The sequence below is a fragment of the Tachypleus tridentatus genome, chromosome 6 (assembly GCF_004210375.1).
Source record: "Tachypleus tridentatus isolate NWPU-2018 chromosome 6, ASM421037v1, whole genome shotgun sequence".
Taxonomy (NCBI): domain Eukaryota; kingdom Metazoa; phylum Arthropoda; class Merostomata; order Xiphosura; family Limulidae; genus Tachypleus; species Tachypleus tridentatus.
The window spans coordinates 11,736,633-11,760,331 of NC_134830.1; the positions used below are offsets into that span (position 1 = coordinate 11,736,633).

At 32.8% G+C, this 23,699-nt stretch overlaps 1 protein-coding gene across 8 annotated transcripts in view; it reads left to right on the forward strand.

Moving 5' to 3' along the window:
* The first annotated feature begins 833 nt into the window (after window positions 1-833).
* The window catches only part of LOC143251934 (dynein axonemal heavy chain 7-like), a 557,556-nt gene continuing 534,690 nt past the window's right edge, over window positions 834-23,699 (forward strand). For 4 of the 8 annotated variants that reach the window (XM_076503303.1, XM_076503305.1, XM_076503302.1 and 1 more), the window contains exons 1-6: window positions 849-3,168; window positions 4,176-4,359; window positions 7,833-8,110; window positions 15,695-15,906; window positions 18,822-18,953; window positions 19,417-19,557. In XM_076503303.1, coding sequence (XP_076359418.1) covers window positions 7,991-8,110; window positions 15,695-15,906; window positions 18,822-18,953; window positions 19,417-19,420 — 468 coding nt within the window. In that variant the 5' untranslated portion in view covers window positions 849-3,168; window positions 4,176-4,359; window positions 7,833-7,990 and the 3' untranslated portion in view covers window positions 19,421-19,557. Of the gene's footprint in view, window positions 3,169-4,175; window positions 4,360-7,832; window positions 8,111-10,977; window positions 16,651-16,993; window positions 17,510-18,821; window positions 18,958-19,416; window positions 19,558-23,699 lie in introns of those variants that run through there. The other 4 variants (XM_076503310.1, XM_076503309.1, XM_076503308.1 and 1 more) reach the window with 4 other exon arrangements.

Here is a 23,699-nt window from a genome sequence, read left to right on the forward strand (position 1 = left end):
TCTGATGGTTTTTTAAGTGGTAAAACATCGATATTTCTTTACTGAGGTCTGGACATTGTTCACCAACAATTTGAAATACTTTAAATGCTGTGATTGACTTTAAAAGAGGCAAGTGAGAGCTTATGCAAATCTAGTGGATACAGTGTGAGCTAAGGTGATCAGTTTCAGATCATAAGTTCAATTATCACATATCTGATTTGGATAACAATAAACATTCATTAAAACATTAGTTTTGTTACCATGGCTGGCTGGCATGTTAGTTTTGTTACCATGTTAAAATTACCTGTTGGTAATGAAATAAGCAACATTTGAACAAAATACTTGTGATATTTTATATTGTCAGATGTGTGTTTTGGATTATTTGGTAAAGATGGTAAAGCCATATCATTCTACATAATGATATAAACAAAGTTATTTCTATTTCGTTAGATCACTGTGTTACCGAGATCAGCAGTGTAAGTACTGGATCTGATCAAAATTGTCATCAGTGTAAGTACTGGATCTGATCCAACTTGTCATCAGTGTAAGTACTGAATCTGATCAAACTTGTCATCAGTGTAAGTACTGAATCTGATCAAACTTGTCATCAGTGTAAGTACTGAATATGATCAAACTTGTCATCAGTGTAAGTACTCAATATCATCAAAACTAGTCATCAGTGTAAGTACTGAATCTGATCTATTTGTCATCAGTGTAAGTACTGAATCTGATCAAACTTGTCATCAGTGTAAGTACTGAATATGATCAATCTTGTCATCAGTGTAAGTACTGAATCTGATCCATCATCAGTGTAAGTACTGAATCTGATCAAACTTGTCATCAGTGTAAGTACTGAATATGATCAATCTTGTCATCAGTGTAAGTACTGAATATGATCAAACTAGTCATCAGTGTAAGTACTGAATCTGATCAAACTTGTCATCAGTGTAAGTACTGAATCTGATCCAACTTGTTTTCAGTATAAGTACTGGATCTGATCAAACTTGTCATCAGTGTAAGTACTGAATCTGATCCAACTTGTTTTCAGTATAAGTACTGGATCTTATCAAACGTGTCATCAGTTTAAGTACTGAATCTGATCAAACTTGTCATCAGTGTAAGTACTGAATCTGATCAAACTTGTCAACAGTGTAAGTACTGGATCTTAAACAAAATTGTCAGAAGTGTATTAAACCTGATCCTGAACTCCATATCACTGAAGTTGTGCTGTCTGTGGTCCCTGAGACAAGGTTCTTGGAACTTATCTTTGCCTGTATGCTGACCTTTACACCACACATGGGTCAAATGTATAAGAGCACGGAACATCCTCTGTGTCCTCTCTTCCACCACTTGGGCAGCAGATCGACGTTCTATGCTAAAGATATGTAGTGCTCTTATTAGTCGCAACTTGACTGTGGATTATTGAACTGTAACTCTGGCTGACCTTTGGCCTTAAAGATGCTAGATCCTATTCATCATTGAGGTCTTTGGCTCTGCACTGGGGCTTTCAGCACCTCCCCAGTTCAGAGCTTATACACAGAGTCTCATGAACCTTTTTTGCACCTCCATTGTTTGCAACTGTCTTTACAATATGCTTTCATACTTTGTTACTTACCAAAGCATCTCATCTGGGGTTTTGTTTTCCTTCCTTGTTGGGCCATGCTTTTTCAGACCAGATGGTTTGCCATTGCTCCTTTTGGCATTCATATCAGGTACAGTTAGATGAATTGGGTCTGTTCTCAATAAACATTGCTGTATCCACTGGTTAGCCGATCCTACCATGGCTTCTTACATTTCTTAATTGTGACTTATCTTTAAATCATCTGAGAAAAGTTGACACTCCTGATTGGAAATATTATCTGCAATTTGCTGAACATCTTTTGAACCATCCTTGCATTCCTATTTATATAGATGGTTCAAAATCAGGTGACTGTGTTGGCTCTGCCATGGATTGTTGTGGTTCGGTGGTTGCCCACAGAATCCCCACTACAGCCTCTGTGTTTACTGCTGAACTGTATGCTATTTCCCTTGCCCTGGATCACATAGAAGTTAAGCAGTAGTCAAACTGCACTATTTGTACTGACTCGCATAGTTCTCTACTGGTCCTAGAATTGCTTCACGTTAATTCACACCCTGTTCTTGCTGATATTCAAAACCACTGGCCCATTTCTCTTTAACATCTACTTCTATCCAGTTTTTCTGGATACCAGGCCACTTTGGTATTCATGGGAATGAGCTTGCTGACACTGCAGCTGAGTCTATCTGCTCTGGCTCTATCACCACTGTACCTGTCCCATACATAGACTATGGTCCTGTATTCAAGACTCATCTCTGTGCCAGCTGGCAGTTGACTTGGAGTTAGCAACATGAAAACAAGCTTTTCCAAATAAAACATTATATTGGACTTTAGTCGTCTTGTTTCCGTCAGGATTGGAGAGAGTAAGTTGTTTTAACTAGACTACGCATTGGTCACAGTTTTTTAACTCATCATTTGCTTTTATCTGGAACTGATGCACCAGTGTGTAGTTTGTGTAACACTCAAATTACAATAAGCCACATTTTACTTTCTTGTCATTGTTATGACTGTCAACAACGGCACCATTTTAAACATGTTCTGTCCCAAGGTTTGTCCATAATGTTAGACAGTGATGGTGACACTGTCCACCTTGGTAATGTTTTTAGTTTTCTAAAGGTCATTAATCTTTTTAATTTCTACATTACACCTTTTTAATGTGGTTCCCTTTTAAAAATCATCTAGTTCAATTTAAAATTAGAAACTGGCCTAACATGAAATAACTCGATGCAAGGACTGGAAAGGCCAACTTCAGGTGACTAACGCTGCTGTTCGAACTACCCATTAGTCATCCTGGCAAGGTATTATTATATCAGGTGACTGATGGTGGTTTTTGTACTTACCTGTTAGTCTTCCTGGTGAGTTATCATTTTTACAGTTACACTACAGAAAGTCCTTTACAACTTAAATTTCTGTAATTTTTTCTTGACTTTGTAGACTAGATGTAAACATTGGTTTTATGCTATTTATGTTGTTTTTTTTAACTTTGTTTTGTTTTACCTTAATTTCCTTTTATGAATTTTACTAAATTTACTTTTAACTTTTTACCAGATGTTTGGTGCAGATAGCCTAGCTGCTTTGTGCCATAAAACACTTAATCAAGCAACAACGAATCGGTAATGTAACAGTGAACTTTCTGTATCATTATGCATCTCTTGATCTCCACAAAAATGAGAGATTCAGGAATCTAATTTAGAGAAGAAAATTGCTGTGATTTGTAACAAATGGAATAAAAAAAGACAACAAATTCAACACTATTTATTGTATCAAGGGAAACTAAAGGATATTCTAAATGAGAAAGTTAAACTGTAGTACACATTTTCAGTAAGTATAAACATTGATAAGACTTCAAGAACCAAGTTTTGGCTTTCTTAAAAGACAGACTACTCTCCTGCAGATTCAATTGAAGGCTTCATCATAACCATAAAATTTGCTTATCACAAGAAAATGCAGAAAAGGGTACCAGGACATAGAAATGTCTTTGTTTCTTGTGACAACTTCAAAGTATCCTCACAAACACAAGGTCAAGTAGAATGCAATTAAACTATCCCACAAATAGTACGTTGTCTTCTTGAAATATTGAGTCACAAAGAAGTAACACCTCAGGTTTGATGTTTCATGTGACAGCTACCAGGTTTAATCAGAATTTAAAAAAATTAAAGATTGTTGTAAATAATAAATACTATGGGAAAGAAAGATATGTAGTATTTGTATACTTAATCATTCACATGTAAAATATAAGAAAATGAGTTCTTTAAGAAAGCAAGTTTTTATATCCTCAGTTTCAGAAAATGTGGGAAGACTAGGACATTTCTTAAAATTCTGTTTATAAAATATAGATTTGTAAATCCTTTTTTCCTTGTTATTATAATAACAACAGGAAAACAGAGAAATATAATATTATGTAGAATATAAGATAATGAGTTCTTTAAGAAAGCAAGTTTTTATATCCTCAGTTATAGAAAATGTGGGAAGATCAGAACATTTCTTAAAATTCTGTTTATAAAATACAGATTTGTAAATCCTTTTTGCTTGTTAGTATAATAACAATAGGTAAACTGAAAAGCATCAACTCAGATTGTGATGTTTACAACGTATTAATAAGTAGGTTTTCTTCTTTCAGGTGGTTTACAGCTGTACAAAACATAATTCATCATGGTATCAAGCAGAAGCATGTTCCGTCTCCCACTATTCAGCTTCATCTACAGTCTTTCTTTGACAATGCAGCAATGCTAATGACTCTGCAACTCCAATCTCTCTGCAAGGTGTTTATGGAAAAATACACTGAATTTTTATGCAGATCTAAGGTAGTTATGCCAATATTTGCCTGACATTTTAAAGAAAGATGTTTAATTTATCTTTAGAATAACATGGGTTGCCCTATTTCCTATTTGTAAATGCATAAACTTTACTACATTTTGTCTGTTATAAATACATAATTAATTTTTACCAAAAGAATTGATTATCTGTAAAAGAAAGTTACCAGTAATACAAAAAATGTTAAAAAAATGTGTAACTATAGATTAAATGTTTTATTGACATCTCATTGAACTGAATGTGTTAAATACTGGACCTGGAGCATATAAAGTTGAATAACTCTGGAATTTACAATCATCTAAACTAAGACTGAAGTGAGAAACTGAGCAGTGGACACTTCAGAATAAAAGACTCATTGAATGATGAATGGATGCAAAGAAAATACAAAACACTCCTCATTTATGATCAACAATTTAAGCTGAACAATCAACCAACTACATCACTGCATCTCAAACTATGATTAACGGATCTTGCTTGAGATGGAAAAATGTGAAAATTTCATTCAGCAAATAAGTGAAGTGGAAGAGTAAATAGTGTTGATAAGATAAATGAAAACAGAAACTGAACCTGTTAGGAGTAAACCAACTTTCATAGCTCATTAAAGAGAATCTTCACATATGCAAAGCCACATGAAATTATTTCATAACAATAATTTGTACACAAATACTCCAGAGCTGATGAAGTGCTGTTGCCCAAAACATGGTATTCATGTTTTATCAATAAAGTTATTTTAAATTGTTGACTCTTTCAACATTACTTTATAATCTATTTTGCATTTGTTATTTTCTCACCTGTACAATTATTTTATTATTAGAACTAATCATTCCTTTATTATGTTATTGATGTAAATCAAAAAATGAGCAAAGGTTCTAAACCTGTCTCTCACTTGTGATATTAATAGTGTGACTGAATTGTATTTACAGTGACAATCTTCCATTCAGCTGCTCTTCTATCCAGTTAGGTAATTGTTTTCTAATACCTACAGAGATAATTCCTTTTAAATGTTTTATTTAGCACCTTGTCAAATGCTTTCTGAAGGTCAATATACCAAATCTACACTGTTATCCTCATCTACATAATCAGTAACCCTTTGAAATGACTTTGTAAAGCCTCTATTATCAGACTTTCTTAAATTTTTTTCACAACTGATGTAAGATTAATACACTTATAATCACTGGGAGAATTATTATCTCTCATGAAAAGAGGAGTGAAATATTAGCTAACTTACAATCCTTTGGCACCTGCCCACTATTCAAGAACTAACAAAAATAGTAGCAAGCAGCTTATATATCTAATCCTTAACCTCCTTCAAATTTCTTGGTAAATATCTAGCCCAGTAGCATTATCGTTCTTTAAACTGCTCAATGTTTTCTAAACAATCTCAGAATTAATGAATTCATCTTTTCAACCTGTTCAAGATTAGGAATACCTTTTAAATATTCATTAATTAAAACTGAAGAAAACAAATTTAATAACCCAGCCTTCTCATAATCATTAAATATAGGCCGATCTCTATCAGTTCTAAAGGGTTTTACCTTATCTGAAGACTTTGTAATATTTCTTGAATATACAATGCTTTTCTTTAATTTTATCTCTTATACCCTTTGTGAACCAACCTGATTTTGTATTTGGAGCTACCCTTTTATTTCTAAAGGAATACATTTGTTTAATTATTTTCTCTGTATTTACCCCACAGACAATCCTATTCACATACTTTGTCAAGGAATCACCCATAACTACAATCTTCTTAGGTTATCATCCACATCCTTCTCTGTTTCTTTTGTTGACTTTCTCTTTAGTAGTTCCTTGTATATACAATTCAATGAATAAAATATTTTGTTCAATAGAACAGGCTCGTTACAGTTACCTCCACTGTATAATACTCTTCCTAACTTTCTGAAAATCATTGTTAGTTGATGTACCCTTTCTTATAAAAGCTTAAGCCCTTGCTGCCATCTCCCACAGTTTACACATCTCTTTATTTATAATAGTGATAGGCATAAGCCTCTTGTGTCTTTCTATTTTTTTTTTAATCTTTTGAAATTCTTTTTGAAGTGGTTAGCCTTAGCCAGTGGAAAGTTGCTACACAACATTTACCAACCCATTTACAATGTTTTGGAGGTAAAACATCTGAATTATAAGATTCAAGTTATCGTTGTAGTCATCTTTGAATATCAAAGTTAATGTTAACTGACACTATCATACAACTCACATAAGATTTGCATTAAGAATAAAAGTAGAAAAACTTTAATTTACACACAAAGAGAAACAGTCCTAAAACATTTTTTTCTGCATTTTCAAAAAAAGGTTTACAAAGAAGTATACAAGTGCAAGAACCACAACACACTGCTGAGTATATATTCTTCAACATTAAAAAAAAGTTAAACTACAGTGATACAAACTAACAGCTTTCAGAGAAGAAGGAAAAACAGTTTTGGTTACTCTCCCAAAACATTTTTGTGTATACATGATTGTTTCTCTTGTGTGTTTTAATTCACATTTAACTTTTGTAAGCTTGATTAGCTTATAATTAGTAGGATTCATTTCTTTTTTGTTTTTTATTACTTTACCTAAAATAGCATAATTCTATGTATATTATGTAATTTCAATGACCAAGCTTGATTGCCTTGTAAAAGAACTTGTACCTTTAATACATCCCCATGTTATTTTCTAAAGTTTACCACAGAAAAGATATTTTCATTGTTTACAAAAAAACCAATGGAAAATTTCTTAAAAAATTACTTTAAACATTGGTTTTGTTGTTTATTTAGCATTGTAGAAAATTTACTTCCAAATATGGGCTAAATATACTTTTCTTTCTTCTTTGTGGATAAAAGTTAGTCAACTAATCTGAGTGTAATGTTCATGAGTTTTAGACATACACCTTAAATTACTGTAAATCATTTTGTACTGTTTGTGTTCATATGTGATGTTCATTACAGTATCAGAACTTTGTTTACCTTTTTTATTAAGACTTTGATTATTACTTCAGATAAGATAAAAATTTAAACTTTGATTATTACTCCACATAAGATAAAAATTAAAACCTATTAACTGTAAAAATAATGCTTTTCATCACCACACATACATAAGTAGAAAATGAACCCAGCCATTTACTTGTACAGTTCAAATCCTTGGCTGTACAAAAATATATTTTATACAAATTGAGAGTTAAGTATGGTGAGCAGTTAGTTTTAGTTGATAAGTTCTGTATAACAGAGGACTGCATTTTAAAATACATGTTTGCATACCTATACAACCTTCATGCAGTTGTTTACTTGCTTGTCACAAAAAGAAAAAAAATGTTACAGATTAGTTAGAAAACATTAAAATATTTTCTAAACTTTTACAAATGTGTTTTTAGGCTTTGTAGAGTAGGTAAGATGCAACCATCCAGTATGTTGCACAAAAATATCTATTTCTCTTTAGAGTAAAATTTGTATACATGTCTTTTTTGTTTCAGGAAAATCACATGTTTATTATAAAATTGGTTGCAGTTGGACAGCAGATCAAACTTGAACCAACTTACCATAATTTTGAAACAGTTTTGTTGGATATCTTGGATTCTTTGCTTCATTCTGTCAGAATAATTCCTCGAGTTGAAAATCATCTGAATACAGTATGTTTTGGCTCTCAAGTATTATCAAGACACAGATATTAACTGTTGTCAAAGAACAATTCCAGCATCTTCAGAAATACATGAACAACTTTAATAAGTATCTTTACATTTTAGATGGTGAGGTATGTTTTCAAGTTATTAAAGTAGGAAATTTATTTGCATCATTTGATCAGTGATCATGTTAAAATATAAAGAATTAACAGTTTTTTTTCCATTATATTTAATCATTTTATATTTGATTATGATGGCTAACTATGGGATAATAGAAAAACTGCTTATGTTTGTGCTGCCTAACATGTTACTTCTAGTGGAGCAGCGAAGTGCAAAATTTAGTATGGACCCACAGCAATATTGTGCACAGGATGTACACTGTCCTTTTGAGACAAATTACAGATTAAAAACAAAAACTCTACATATGACTTATTTAGAAATGGGAATAATCATGCAGTCTCTAACTGAGTAGGCTTGAGTAATGTGCAGAATGGTTACAGTCATGCCAAAGCCATCCCATGCTTATGATATTCAAATATCTGATATATCTTCTCAGCACACGGGGGGAGAAGACACAGTAGTCCTTAGAAAGTAACATACAGCGATTAGATCCAAATGCAAGCCCACCAATATCACTCCTAGGAGGGTGCTAAGAGTACTTTCAGAGTTAAATAGATATCAGTAAAATAGTAGGTAAAATACATAGTGGCCAAGGGGGATAACATAGAGAACTAAGTTTATGTGCTGATCCATCAAGACTTTCTGTAGAGGCCCTGAAGGTGCATGCCAAGTGTAGGTGAGAAGTGTATATGCACAAACAGCATTTCTGCTTGATATATATATGTATGATAGATGTAGTAAACATTTAAGAGCATTTGTAAAATGGATAAGTTATTCTAAATATATTTATAATTACAAAAACAAACCTCAGCAAAACTGACTGAATTCTAACTTTTTAGCAGTCCCCAAACCCAGTGGGTCAGCAGTAACTTTATGGATTTAAATCTCTAAATTCATGAGTTCAATTCACTACAGTGGACAGAAAACACAGTCCAATGTGTAGGATTTTACTAAAACAACAATAAATTTTTACTACATTTCTTCATTAAAGCTTTTCTCCCCCCGCTAGTACAGCGGTATGTCTCCAGATTTACAACGCTAAAATCAGGGGTTCAATTCCCCTCAGTGGGCTCATCAGATAGCCCAATGTGGCTTTGCTGTATGAAAACACACACACAAACTTTTTTTATGTATTCTCTTCAGAGGCCATTATTATTAGATATTTTTTTGCTATAATGTGTTTTTCTAGTTTAAGAATTTACTGAAGGCCTTTGTAAATAGAACATTGTGGAGACTTCAGGACCAATTAAATAATACTAAACATTTGCAAGATGTAAAGAAATATATGTTAATGAACCTCACAAGACAAATTAACAAGAATAATTAAATATTGTGTAAATGACAGCAATATAGCAGGTTAATGTAAAACAATATGAAGTTCTGCATTGGACTATGTTAGAAGACTATATTCTGAGAGTAAAATTTTAAATACTTTTGTTACTTGATTTATTAAGTGGAATATTTAGTGTCTGATATTTGTGTCTGTGTTACTTAAGTGTTTTAAAACCAAAAAAATCATAATGTCATTTTGTTCATTAACACTACAATGTGATTGTGTTAGTAAACAATGCTCTGTGTCTTTAGAGAGTTTATTATGTAACTGTGTTGGTAAACTCTTGGTTACATAGTAATATTTGTATTATTTGATAATTGAGTTTAAAGCAGACAGTGTGATTGTATTAATAAACTGTACTTTAGCAATAAATAAGTGTTATTATATTATTAACATATTGTATTATATGTGTTGCATTGTTTTAATAATAATTATTCTAGTATGATCTCAAACACAGCTATATCAAATTTCTTTTGCTCTTTGAGCATTGTTAAAAACTTTTCTCAATCAGTGCACCAGTCTATATACCCCTATCAATTTTGCACCATTTCTGAACATGTACATATCATGCGACTACTTTCCACCAACAGTATTGTGCTACCTATATTGAAGCAGCTTAGCTCTTTCTGCCATTCTCACTCAATCCTCACTTTTAAGAATTGGCAGATTCTGAAAGAAATACACAAGAAAAATGTTAACTTCTGATATGGTCTTACCTCCTTTCACACCTTCTCTATTGGTACAGCATTGTTTAGTTATGTTTTTTTGCATGCTACTGAAATATAAGAGATCTCATGAATTGCAAACATTGTGTCAACTATGCATTTCCTGTTACAGTCGAAAATGTTACTGTTAAACAGCTTCTCAGGAATCAGGTTAGACTTCATCTGCAAAGAAAGTTTATGTCTTAATTTGCAGGAAGCTACGTTTGTATGTTCAACAGTTATTTCTTCTTATTTTTCATGTGGCATTGTTTCTGAGAAAAATACAATTAATGAGAAAATAATTTGGACTCTTTTTCTCTAGTAGCTTATTTTAATCTGTTACACTGTACACTTCTTAAAGAGTTTTCACCTTCCACCCATTCCTCTACTGCAATGTCATTCACTTTGGTGGTGAATTGTTCTTCCTGTCCTTTATCCTGTTGCTTCCAGCTCTATCAGGGAATCCATGATAAGTATTTCAACATGAATGCTTCACACTTGGTTAATACACTTGTAGCTTGGCTCCAATACTTTTGTGTGGCTTTGTCCTTATCTAAAATGGAAGAATTAAGTATTTTGTGTCATCTCTGTTTAGACTTTGCTATGTTAGAAATTTATGTGTCATTTGTCATCTAAGTGTCTTTAGAGGCATTGCAAGTGAGAAATTGATTATTACTTTGTTGTTTTTCTTTGCATATTCATTAATATTAAATACTGTGTAGACTTAACAAATTTCAAGGGCTTGTTAGGTTATTTTCACTAAGTTCTTTAACTAAGTATGTTTAAATTGATTGCAAGTTACACATGATTACTACTTGTAACATCTTATTTGTTATTCCAGCTCTCAAATGGTGCAACAGTATGTCTGTGGATTTACAATATCAGAAACTGGGTTTCAATACTCATGGTGGACAGAGCATAGATAACCCATTGTGAAACTTTGTGCTTAACTTCAGACAAACAATTCTTATTATCTTTTCATAATTTTCTTCATCAATCTTAACTGTGTGCTTTATCATCTTAATTTTTGTTAGTGTAGGACTTAAATGTGTCCTTTTTTCTTTAGGTTAATTTAGAGGATTTGTGAATTAATATTGATTCTTAATGTGTTTTCTAGGTAATTTTTATTGGTTTGCACATTTTTTTTATTATTTTGTGGACTATGCCGATTTAGATGGTTTGTCTGATATTTATCAGTACTTTTTAAGCTATATATGTTTAAATAGCTTGTATGTCACATATCTTTACTAGTAACATGTAATTCACTAATCTATAAGAATGATATTTTTCATTGTTTTTATCTCCATGCTTTATTCTCATAATTTTCTTCAGTGTTTGATGTAATTATGTGTCCTTTGTCATCTAGATTACTTCAGATGAATTGTAAGTTAGATGTGGATTATTAATGTGTTTTCTAGGTAATCTTAATCATTTTGCACAGTTATTATTATTACATATTTTGTGGGCTAGATACACTTAGATGGTTGTCTATTTGATACTTATAAGTACTTTGCTAATTAGGTAGATTTAGATAATTTCTAGATTACATACCAGAAATAGGTACTTGATTGTTCTATTTGAATAAATGCTGTTGTTTTTTTGTAATTCTTCACTATGTGCCTTATCATACTAATTTTGTAAACTTAGAACTTAAATGTTTGTTTTGTTCCATCACTGACATGTTTTATTCTTTCCTGGTTACAGAGCTGAGCTTTGCTTTGGTTTCTTTTCTTATTTTCATGACACTAGTAATATCATTTTATCCTTGTAATCTACAGCTTGGAGTTCTTCTTTCCATATCACCATTCTCAAGTTTTTGGCAGTTCATCAAGCTTTATCCTACTTTCTTCCTCTCTCTATCATGGAGTGGGTGGTAATGTTACATTCTGACATCTTCACTGTAGTAACTCGTATCACAGAGCCAGGAAGTAACAGTTCAAGGTCTCTGTGTTTTCAGATCCTAAATCTCTTTTCTGGGCCCACAATTACCACTTTGTGGTCTTCACTTGCCTTTTCTCCTAAATCTGGTAGTGGATTTTTATCTCCTCCCAACAAGATTCTACATGTGGAATAGTCTCTTAATCTACAGGCCTGTAGGTGGATATGTTTTCAGTTGGAGATATCTCATTTATGCCTTTCTCCACTGGATCACCAAATTTCCTTTTCTTTCTTCTTCTGTTTATTATCCACTAACTTTGGGGGTAGTCGTGTTCAGTCAAGTATGGAGAATTCTTCACAATTATGCTTAATATCTTATTTGATATTCTTTCAAGAGTTCTATTTTTATTCCAAACCACACTATGTCTTGTTTTACTAGTGGTTCTGTCTTGGCCAATATAACCATCATTCTCACTGCTCCAGCCTTTACTTGTGTAACCTTTGTCTACCCTTAAATCTGTATTCTGTTGATTTCAGTTATATATTGTTCGTCCAGATGTCACCACACTCTGCCTTCACACATGGCTTTTGTCAGGTGCATTGTTTCAGCCCAGGGATTGACTCCATGTGTTACATCTTTTTTTTTCTTGTACCCTTTCATGTCCATTTACCACATAGGTGAGAGTATACCTTAATACTTTGATCTATTTGTTGTGAGTTTTTCCTTTCTACCCTTCTGTTCATTCTCTTTCATTGTTCTTCACCTGGTTGTTTGACAAAGGGTTCTCCACGTTGGTCATTTCTAGATATCTGATAGACTTGTCAAACACATTCCTTTTCTGCAGGTTTTGTCTTTCCCTTTCATTTCTCTCCATTTTTATTATTTCAAGTCATGCATCCTCTATGTTCCTATAATATGGATGATTGGGATCTTTGTGTGATTCTTTACATCTTTACCATCCTTCCTTTGAACTTTCATTTTCATGTTCCATCATCCTCTTCCCCTCAAGATTTTATTTTCTTCTCCTCATTGCTTATGGAAATCACAAATTAGATATTTCTGTTTTCAATGTTACCTGCTTCTTCTACCATTTCTCTTATGTCATACTGCTTAACTGGTCTTTCATCCCTAAGATTTGTGCTGCTCATGGATGCTGTTTGACTATCACTTTCATCTTTCACTGGTGCTGATGCTGATTAACTTTTGTCTAGTTCTCTCCTTATGATTTTATGTGGTATTTCCTGACTACTTTTGAGGTTCAATTTCCCAACTTTTATACCCTGGAAACCTTTCATTTTTCATAATAACTCATTAGGCTGGTGTATTCTAACTCCTCCATGGAAGGCCCCCACCTCCACAATGTGTTTTCTCACCTTATTCATCATTTTGTCATATCTTTTTGCCTGGTCAGATATGCACTATTGACGTCATGATTACATTATAACACTCACTGTAGGAATGGGATGTTTCAACAAGACCACTTGTAGCATACCCTGTGGTATGTATATGTATATATCATTTGGAGACCATCACTCATGGACTTCCTGAGTAAAGCAGAAGGGGATTATCACCCATGCTTGCTGACCTTTTGATTGCATTAATTGGGAGTGATATGCTTTTAAAAGTAGGAATTAAAGATACCCATTGTACTTTCTCTAGTGTGATGGTCCTCTGGACTCCCCACCACATGTAATTCCCCCTTTTTTCTTTCAGTGTAACATGGGAGTTCTTACCCATTTCTTAGTTTCTGAAAAGATTGATCATGAGTGAGACTAGAAATTTACTTTACCAGTTAGAAGAGGGCAAGGCTGATCTGCCTTCTTCCATTTCCTCTGGATGCTTTTATCAGGTGGACTCCTGTCAAAATAAAGTAACAAATAGGTTAGAGCAGGCCCAGCCTATACAGAATCCTCCTCTTAAAACTAGGTGCAGGATGACACTCTCCTATTCTTATAGCTGTTTATGGTAGAGACTCCTATTCTCATTAATTCTGGTTGCAGGAGGTTCTTTTCCAGCTCCTACAATTGAGTTTGGGGGATTTCACCTGCTTCTCAGTGACAGATACAGGACATAAGTGCACTGTTCCTATGGTTGAGTAAGTGTTACAAATCTTCCTAATAATTCCAGATGCTGGATATCTCTTTCCTGTATTTATGACTGGGTAATGAACGATTTCTGTTCGTGACACTGGTTACAGATATTGCTTTGTTCATGAGGTTGATTTGAGGCAACCCTGTAATGCTAGTTTTGATGTATTATACTTCTTGTTCCTAATGTGGTTTTGGGAGTTTGTCCAGTTTCAGCCAGAAGCTAACTTCCACTTCTTAATTCCTGTATACTTATGATTAGGCTTGTTACGTATATATATAGATAACACAGTCCACGTGGCTTAGTCACGTTTATGTTTATGTCATAATTTATCTTTTTTCATCATCAACCTTCTAATGCCAAGGACAAGTCATGAAATCTCATTTGTCTGGTTGAGATTGCACGTGTATGTAGCTAATTCTGTTTATATTTTACTGTGGATTACACCTATGACAGATTCATTTCCTACATCATGAGCAAAGAGCATACCTGTTCCAGAAGTCAGTATGGTACCTCATAAGTGTGTTTCATTTTCATCTCAAAGCACATACATTCATTCAGGGGAGTCACTTTCCACTTGGTTCCCACATTGTATGCTAAAACTTTGCAGTGTTGAATTCAAGTTTTGTATGAAAGGAGGTAAGACCATATTGGAAGTTAACATATTTCATGCACTGAAAATGCATTTCTGATAGCTGCTTACTTCCTCTACCCTTGGCTGGTGTTCTTCTTTTATAACCTGCCATGAAAGTGAGGATTGAATAACAATAGCAGAGGGAGGTAGCTGCACAAATGTAGGTGATGCAAAAAATTAGTGGAGAGTATTCACATGATATGTACATGTTGAGGTATCATGTGAAATTGGTGAAGTATATTAACTGGCAGGCTGATCATGAAAATGTTTTACAATGCTTAGAGGGCAGAAAAAGGTTGAGATAGCTTTATGTAAGACGAAGTAAGTACCTATTTATAATACATTTTCAGTGTATGAAAATGTCAACTTCTGAACTTTAAAAAATAATTTTTTTGCATTTTGAATTTATAATTCTGTGTCTAAGGTTTACCAAACTCACTTGTATTATTGATTCAAAAAACTATTTTTCTTTCTTTGATATAGTAAAACTTTTGCAATAAGTCATATTCATGCTTTTTTTTGCAAAGTTTTCCTGTAAAGATAAATTCTCTTCATTTACATTATTAGACGTATATAAATACTTTTAATTTGATATTTTATTAAGTTTATTAGATATTAAATTTTTCCATCAAAACCTTCTCGTTCTTTTTCCACTGAAATTTCAAGAACCTTGTTATGTGATATGCAGGTCTTTGATTTGCACTACCTAACACTGTTTGAACTTATTTTTAAGAACTTCATTCATTGAAGTGTTCAGTTAGAGATGTTAGTAAAGAAAAGAAGGAGGTCCTAATTCTAAAATAGTTTTTGCTATCCTAAAATATGTTTTAAATCTGTAAATTTTGTTCAAAAACAGTTTTATGATAACATTTTTTATGTATTTTTTAGTTTATTATTTTTTTATTTCCCAATAATGCATCTTCATTAGACTGAAAAAATCACTGTTTAATATGTTAGAGTGAGAGCAGCTTTGTAGTATGGAGAAAACAGGTTTATGAGTATAAATCATGGATCAACAAATTTATGTACACTGCAGACAAAATTGTTGATCTTGGAATGTTCCAGTTGGATTTTCGGGAACATTATGAGTCTTTAGCTAGTCAAACAGAGATCCTTTTGGAAAAGTTATTGAATAACATCTCAAATGAGCACCAGGAAGAAAGTAAAAGGTAACACCATAAAAAATTTAAGCACAGACTTTTTTAATGTTATAAATTCTAATCTAATCAGTTTATCAACAAAAAGCATAAAATGAGAGGGTATTAGATACATACTGTTAATTTAAAAAGTGTGTAGCATTTTTTTATTGCACAGTAAATATTAATTTACACTAATAAGTACCTTCACAGTTATGTCATCTAATATATTATCTTATCTACTTGATAATAGTCATTTTATAAATTTATTAAAATATTTTAAAGTTGATAACCTATCCTGACATAAAAAAGATAACAAATAAAAAAATGATGCATAAGTTGTTAAGTTGTATTTTTGTAAAATCTATTAAACAGAAGGAAGTATATATAGAAGGAAGTAGGAATCTATTGTTTATTGGGTTATTATTCTCTACAAATATTCAAAATAGCTAAAAGGTAACACTGATAATTTGTGAAAGACAATTTTAAAACATATCTGACCCTTACAAAAATTATGTATGTTATAGTCAAAAGCCAACTAGTTTAGAACTACATCAGTTATTACAGATCATAATTAAAATAAAATGCCTTAATGAAAGTCAACCAGTATAAAAAAAATTGTAAAATTTACTTACTGTTGTAAATCAATGAACTAGAAAATGAAATCCTAAAATCATTAGATTGTATTGAGTCATTTGTAGTACTCTTGCTATTTATGATTTTTGTTGATATAGAACTGAAACTTCTTTTAACTAATAAAGTCTTATTTCCTAGTAATAACTATAACCATTTTCGTTTGTTTATTTATATCACTTCTATTCTTCACCTTCAGGTTTTCACCCTAATAAACAAAATATTAGACTTACACGATGACTGGAAATTCTGTACAATTGAGAAAAGCCTTACTATTATTGTTGGATTAACATGTTCATCACCAATGAAGTACTAATGAGTCATTTCTATTAATCAGGCACTAATGATGTGTTAACACATCAATCAGCAAAGATGCTATAACTGTGTGTAAGCAAACAGATAAACAGTCCTTTAGTATTGTACAATGATCATGCATGTGTGTTTCCCTCTTTCAATTAGTAGAAAGTATTTTTTACTAAAATTTCAGTTCACATGACCTGAGATTTCTGCAGTGCCTTGTTTTGATTACTATTATGGCAACAAGATAGCAAAGTTGTTTAGAGTTTTACTCTGAATGAAACTGCAAGTAATTTACAAAATTCCAATGCACAGTCATTTGAAGAGGATGAAGTAGGTAGTAATTATGAACCCGGTGCTTGTGAGCCTGATGATTCAAGAGGACTGGAGTGTAAATACTAGGTTTTTTTCCAAACTGCTTCATTCATGGCAGATACAATAACCCAGACACTGACAGTGCACTGGAATACTGGTATAAACTGACAGGTGGCTGATTGTTCGAGCTAAATGTATCAGTCCAACTAATATTTATTTTATTGCATAGCCTCAACTGGTTACAGGTTTGCTACAAGAGGCTGTTCCAGTTGGAATATTCAAACTGCTTATTGTGGAGGATTTTTTGAATAGGATGGTTGCTGAAAGGAATAAGTTTGCTGAACAGCTATTGGAATTGAACTTCCTGTTTTTTAATGCCTCTTTGACACAAGTAAGAAATAGGAGTCACTGTACATTATTGGCTTAGTGTATGAGATATAATTACTGTAGCAGTAAGTGTATGAAACCACGTTACACTGTGTACACTGTATTCACTAAAGGTTAAAATACCTGTGTTTGCACATATGATTGACACACAAGAACACCAAGAAGTAATGATTTATTGTTAAAGAAAATACACTTTAATTATACAGATGTGAAAAAACTAAACACTTAAGAGAAATTGTTTGATTGCTCTATATATTTAACATGCAGTTTTTGAGTTTTCTTCATAAATGCCTACTTTTATTTAATTTTAACTAACATGGCACAACATGTATAAGTTTTTATCTTGTAGGATTTGTGATGAGTACAAACACATTGTAGATAAAGCTTTAACCATTCCAAAAAAAGCACTCAGGAGTTGATGAACTCTAAGGTAAGAAATGAAAATAATATTGACATTTATTACGTATGTTACATATTATACTTTATCTATTAGTCTACAACTAATTACGTTACATACATTACATATTACGATTTCAAATAACTAGACATTTTAATTTTAATTTAGAAGATAATTAAATGTCACAATGTATTAAATTTACAATATTTGCCAACAGGATTAATACACACAAGTTTCTTAACACAAACCAATTTTGACATACAAAAAAACAATACAATTTATAATAACAGTTATTAAAAATAATTATGAGAAATAATTATTTATATACTAAAATTTTACAAACTCACAAACAATATTCAGTCTTCTTTCTTGTCTGAAACTGGATATTTCATTAATAGTCCAGGCCCACAACGAATAAATTAGTTTTATGTTGATACACATGCATTTCATTTGAGAGGAATGCTAGCTAACTCTATTTGTGGTTAAAGTAAGCTGCAAAAAATTAATTTTTTTTTGTAACATAGTTGATGGTCGTTCTCAATTTTTTTTAAGTACAGATATAATCATATACATGTGTATGTGTGTGTATTGTTTTCTTAAAGACAAATACACATAAAGATAGATATATACATGAAAAAAATCTAAAAAGGATTATGTTTGAAATGATAGTGTAAAAGAAACGTGTTATACTAAGGAGTAATGTTTACTGTGTTTTTAGAAAAACTTAAAGGTAATGTTTCACAAATGTAAAAAAAGGTTTGATAAAATATTTTTATCAAATTAATTATATTCTAATAATTTTTTCTTTGTTAAATATTACTTTTATTTTATGATAAACACTATATATACCTTTATATTTCATATACTATATATTTCAAATTGTGAAGTATTTTCACTTTTTTATTTTTCATTTTTACAGAGAGTGGGAACACAAGTTGTTGATGTTAGGAGAGATAATTGATGAGTGGTTAAAAGTTCAAGCTACATGGCTATATTTAGAGCCAATCTTTAGTTCCCCTGATATTATGGCTCAAATGCCAGAGGAGGGAAGGTATGCACTACAACTATTTTAATATTTCCTCAATGTTTTTTAGAATTTGTATAAGTAGTATTTTATTGCTTGTGTGAAGACAATTTATATATTATTGTTTTATCTCTGACTTTTTTATTCTCTTTATATACATATTTATGTATATAGCTTAGTATTTTAAACATCAAATATAATTATTAGTGCTTTGTGTAATTCAATTATCTTCTTATACTTATTAGTTGAAATAGAAAAATGTAGTTGTGATAAAAATAAAATGCAGTTATTAAAAACGTTCCATACAGGAAAGAAATACAAATAGAAAACATATTTTTATTTGTTTAAATCTATTGTTACGGGTAGCACCACCTTTTAAATAATTTTGTGGTACATTTAAACTTTAAATGTGTTCCAACATCTTAGATGTTTTTTTTAAATAATTGTTTGAATAATTACATCATCTTAATACTCTTATCATACAATACAGATGATTCACAACTGTAGACAAGAACTGGAGAGACACCATGAAAGCTGCTGTTTTAGACAGACATGTACTGGCAGTTCTCCAGGTTGAAAAAATTTAGAGAAACTAAAGAAATCCAGTGAGTTGTTGGAACTGATTCAAAAGGTAAAATTGCAGTCCTTTTTGTTGAAACTGTTTAATCTCATTCAGAAGATAACTTTAGTATACTCAATGGCAGTTTTCACCTCTGGGATGTTCCCCATCATAAATTTAAAAAAGTATCTATAAAAATATTCAAGAAAACAAAATGGTCATAAATTTTCACTACCTAACTTAAATAAAGATATATACACATATAAATCAAATAAACAAAATAGGGAATTGTTTTTTTTGATTTGTTTATATTTTATAACGTTAATATGTCCTGCTAAGCACTCAGCTGTTGTCACCTTCACTTCACCACTGATATATAATTTTTATAGAAGTCTGGCCAACTGTTAGGAATACCCTCCTTACATTCACTTCATTGCTAACTTTTACTCCAACTTTCACACTTCACATCTCTAAGCAAATTGCTAACATAAATGCACATGCCACTCATGTGCTAGATGCCATTTGTGGACCACTCCACTTTTTCATGTGTAATTGCTTAGTTTTATATTTTGCTTTCCACAACATTTCAGTTAATGACATAATTGTTTTGCTATTATCAATGTGTTTTAAGTAAAGTTTTGTGTATATTTTACTTTTAAAATCAACAAAGTGGATTGCATATTTCCAAATAAGCTCAGTAAATTCACATTATTATTGCACTTGTGTTTAATTAAACCATCATTTTCTGAACTGTATTATATTAACCCTGATAAATATTTTAGATAGATCACACTGTTCACAATAATACATTCATTAATATAAAATGTCTTACTTCTGAGACCATACCTACCTTCTCACACAGAAAGCAATCTTTCTTGTGCATCTGCCTGAGAGATTTGCATTCCACAATTCTTTAAACAACTTCAACCAACACTCACTAGATTTCTCATGATTTTCACCATTACATAATGATGTTATTATGTAATAAAAGCCCTCCACTAATATGAGCATGACATAATCTTCCTGTGCACTGAGATTTTCCACTGAGATTCTTCATTAATCTTCCTTAGCACTGTGTGTATTTGATGTATTTTGTTGTATTCATAACTTACAGAGGTTTGCAATCTAATAAAGGAACTTTGTTTTCTTTAGTTTATCAAACTATGAACTTTCAAGTTCATGCAACTTTGGCATCTGCTGAGATGAGGAATAACCTTGCAATTGTCAATTTCTTAATTTGGCTACTGAAAACATGTTAAACATAAATGGCATGATAGCCATTGTGCATAGGGTAGTAGGTTTTATTATGCAGCCATGAATTATTTCCCTCATTTTGAGAAGGAATATGATGAGAAAGACAACTTTTACTGTTTGTCTCCCCTTCTGGTTATGCTCTCTTGTCGTTGAGGAGAATTTTAGACATCCTCATGCTATTTGGACCTTATCACTCTATCTCTCATTCCATTGTCTTACTATATTTCCCATTCTCTACATCACAACTCCCAACTTAAATAATTTTGATTCTTTTCTATCTTCTGAAAATTATGTTAATAATATTGCTTCCTTTATAGATCTACCCCATGTCAGTGATCTTATTTCTTGTCCTTGCTTTCTAATTCCTTTATCATGGCCTACAGTTAACTGAACTTCCTCCTTCTAGAGTCATAGACCTTGAAATCTTTTTTGCCTGTTTGGGAGCAAGCCCACTGAGGTCGATTTCACTCTCCAGTGCTTAGTTCTCTTGTCTTTGCTTAATACTACTTTCTGTGTTTTATTACCTTTCCTCTCTTCACTTCATGTAAGAGACAATTCATCGAGCCCTACTTGAATTTTCTGGCAATTCCTGTTCCCTTCTCCTTTCTGCCATAGACTGTACTACTACTCTTTCCCTGTTTACTTGTTTCATTATACTCCTCCCACTTCCTATATTTTTACCCCTTTTCCTATTTTATCCTTTTGCTCAATACTCTTCAGCCCAGTGTCAGACTTTCTGGATTCATCAATGACAATGGAGCAGATTCAGTTGTCATGGGGGCTGGTCTTTGTGATATGCACATCTTTGTTAACAACTATCTGCAGTTAGATGGGTCATACTTGTTAGTTTTCATGGACTGTCCTTTCAATTCTTCTCTCAGTTAATAGCTGGTTAACTTCACTTCTCTCTCAAATTACATCTATCTTCAATATCTGGAAGTCACTGTGCCAGATCTGTTGCACAAACAAGTCATAGAGAGGGTCTTACTTTCACCTGTTTGTGGTCCCCAATAAAACTGGGGACTGGAGGCTGGTAATCTACCTTTCCACTTTCATCTGCTAGGTGGTCATCCCTCATTTTTGCATGGAAAATTTCTTTACTCTTTGTTGGTTCTTTTTCCTTGGACTTTGGATGAGCAAGAGTGACATCTCAGATATGTTTCTTCATATTCCCAATGCTGAGTCTTAAAAATATTTCAAATTTGTTTCTTGAAATCATTCCTTCCAGTTCAGCGATCCTTTTTTCTTTTTAGCATTGCATTGACCTCCTATGTCTTTAACAGAACAGTCAAGGCTTTTGTGTACCATCTGAAAGAACTTGCTCTATGATTTTCATTATTACATGAATGATTGGCTTCTTCTGTCCCATTAACAGGAGAAGTCTTACCTTCATACTTTCCTTCTGTAGGAAACTGTCTTTGTAGGATGGCTTGCCAAGACTTCTAAATGCTTTCTTATCCCATCAAATACCTTGTTTTTCTGGGAGTATTTTTTCAACTTCTTTCTCAGCTGGGCTGAATCTTACCCTGTCTATCTGCAAATGATGGAACATTCTCTCACTGGGATGTGAGTCTGTCCTACTCGTGTTGCCTGAGAGACTCTATTGTCTTTAGTAACTATAGCTTTCCTGAAACTGTTTATTCTACTGGGCCATGCTCATATCAACCATCTCTGAATGCCCTTGTGCAACCAGTGTAATGAATCACAGGAACCTTTGGGCCTACTGTTTCTCTTCTCACAGACATTTTGAGTGGCTGTCTACCACTTCGATACCACTATAAATGTGCACCTACTTCCACCCAAATTTTTCTTATGCCTTTTTCACCAATATATTCTTACTAGGAAGAGAGGCATCTCTGAATGACAACCTTATGTTGAACACTCTGATCAAGGATGTATCTTGACTTCAGCTTAATGTACTCAAACTTTTGGCAGTACTTTGGGCAAGTTCCCATTTCTACCCCTCCTGTTGGATCATTTAGTTATGGTTCACTCTTTAAACTTCACAGTCATATCTTATATCAAGTGTCAGAAAAGTATCAGATCCAGGACTCTTTGTTTTCAAACCCTATACCTTCTTTTTCGTGTGTCACTTCTCAATACATTTGCCTTATTGTCTGTCATGTACTATATGTTGTAAACCTCAATGTAGGCCATATATCTTGACCAGACTTTGTTCTGCCCCATGGAATAGTTTATTGACTTTGGGTTTTCAGATGAGCGAGCTCTCTCCTGGGGGAGTCTATGCATCTGTGCTTTTGCCACACCTCCATGATTTTTATTATGGGCCCTTGTGGCACCTCTTTGACTGACTCATCACTGGTTTTCTTTTTTGCCTTCTGTCTTGCTATTTCCCTCTTTTCCTTCCTCTCACACCTTCTTTCTTGCTGCAACATGTTGCTATTTGATTTCATACTTGGGATTTATCCAATCCATTACCTGTCAAACCAGCCATTCTTATATGGTGATCTTTTTCCTGTCTTATTCTTGTTGCTTATCTACCCTGTCTATCTACCAGTGTAATAGTGTTTTTCATTCTGACCTATTCATCACCATCTTCATCCTGACTGTCTCATTGTTGGCTATCTCTCTTTTTTTACAATATTTTTCAACAAAGGGTTGGCTCTCTCTACCATTGTTGGTCATTAGGCTGCCTTGTCTACCACCCATTATCTTTCCTGATTTTGCAAGGTACTGTCTTCCCCAGTTCTATCCATATTTTTCCTCTCCTTCCATAGATATCCCTGCCCTGTTCCCTTGCTCAGTTTGGACCTTAATAATCTTGCATACTGTTACCCAGTTTCTCTGAGCCAATGGTCACCTGCTCCTTATATTAAATTTCCCTATAGTTCTATTTCCTCTTACTCCTTCCCTTAGGTCACCACCTCTCAGACCTCTATGCTTTGAACTCTTTCCATACCCTTTTCTATCCTCCATATCTTTTACTTTATCGTGTCTGG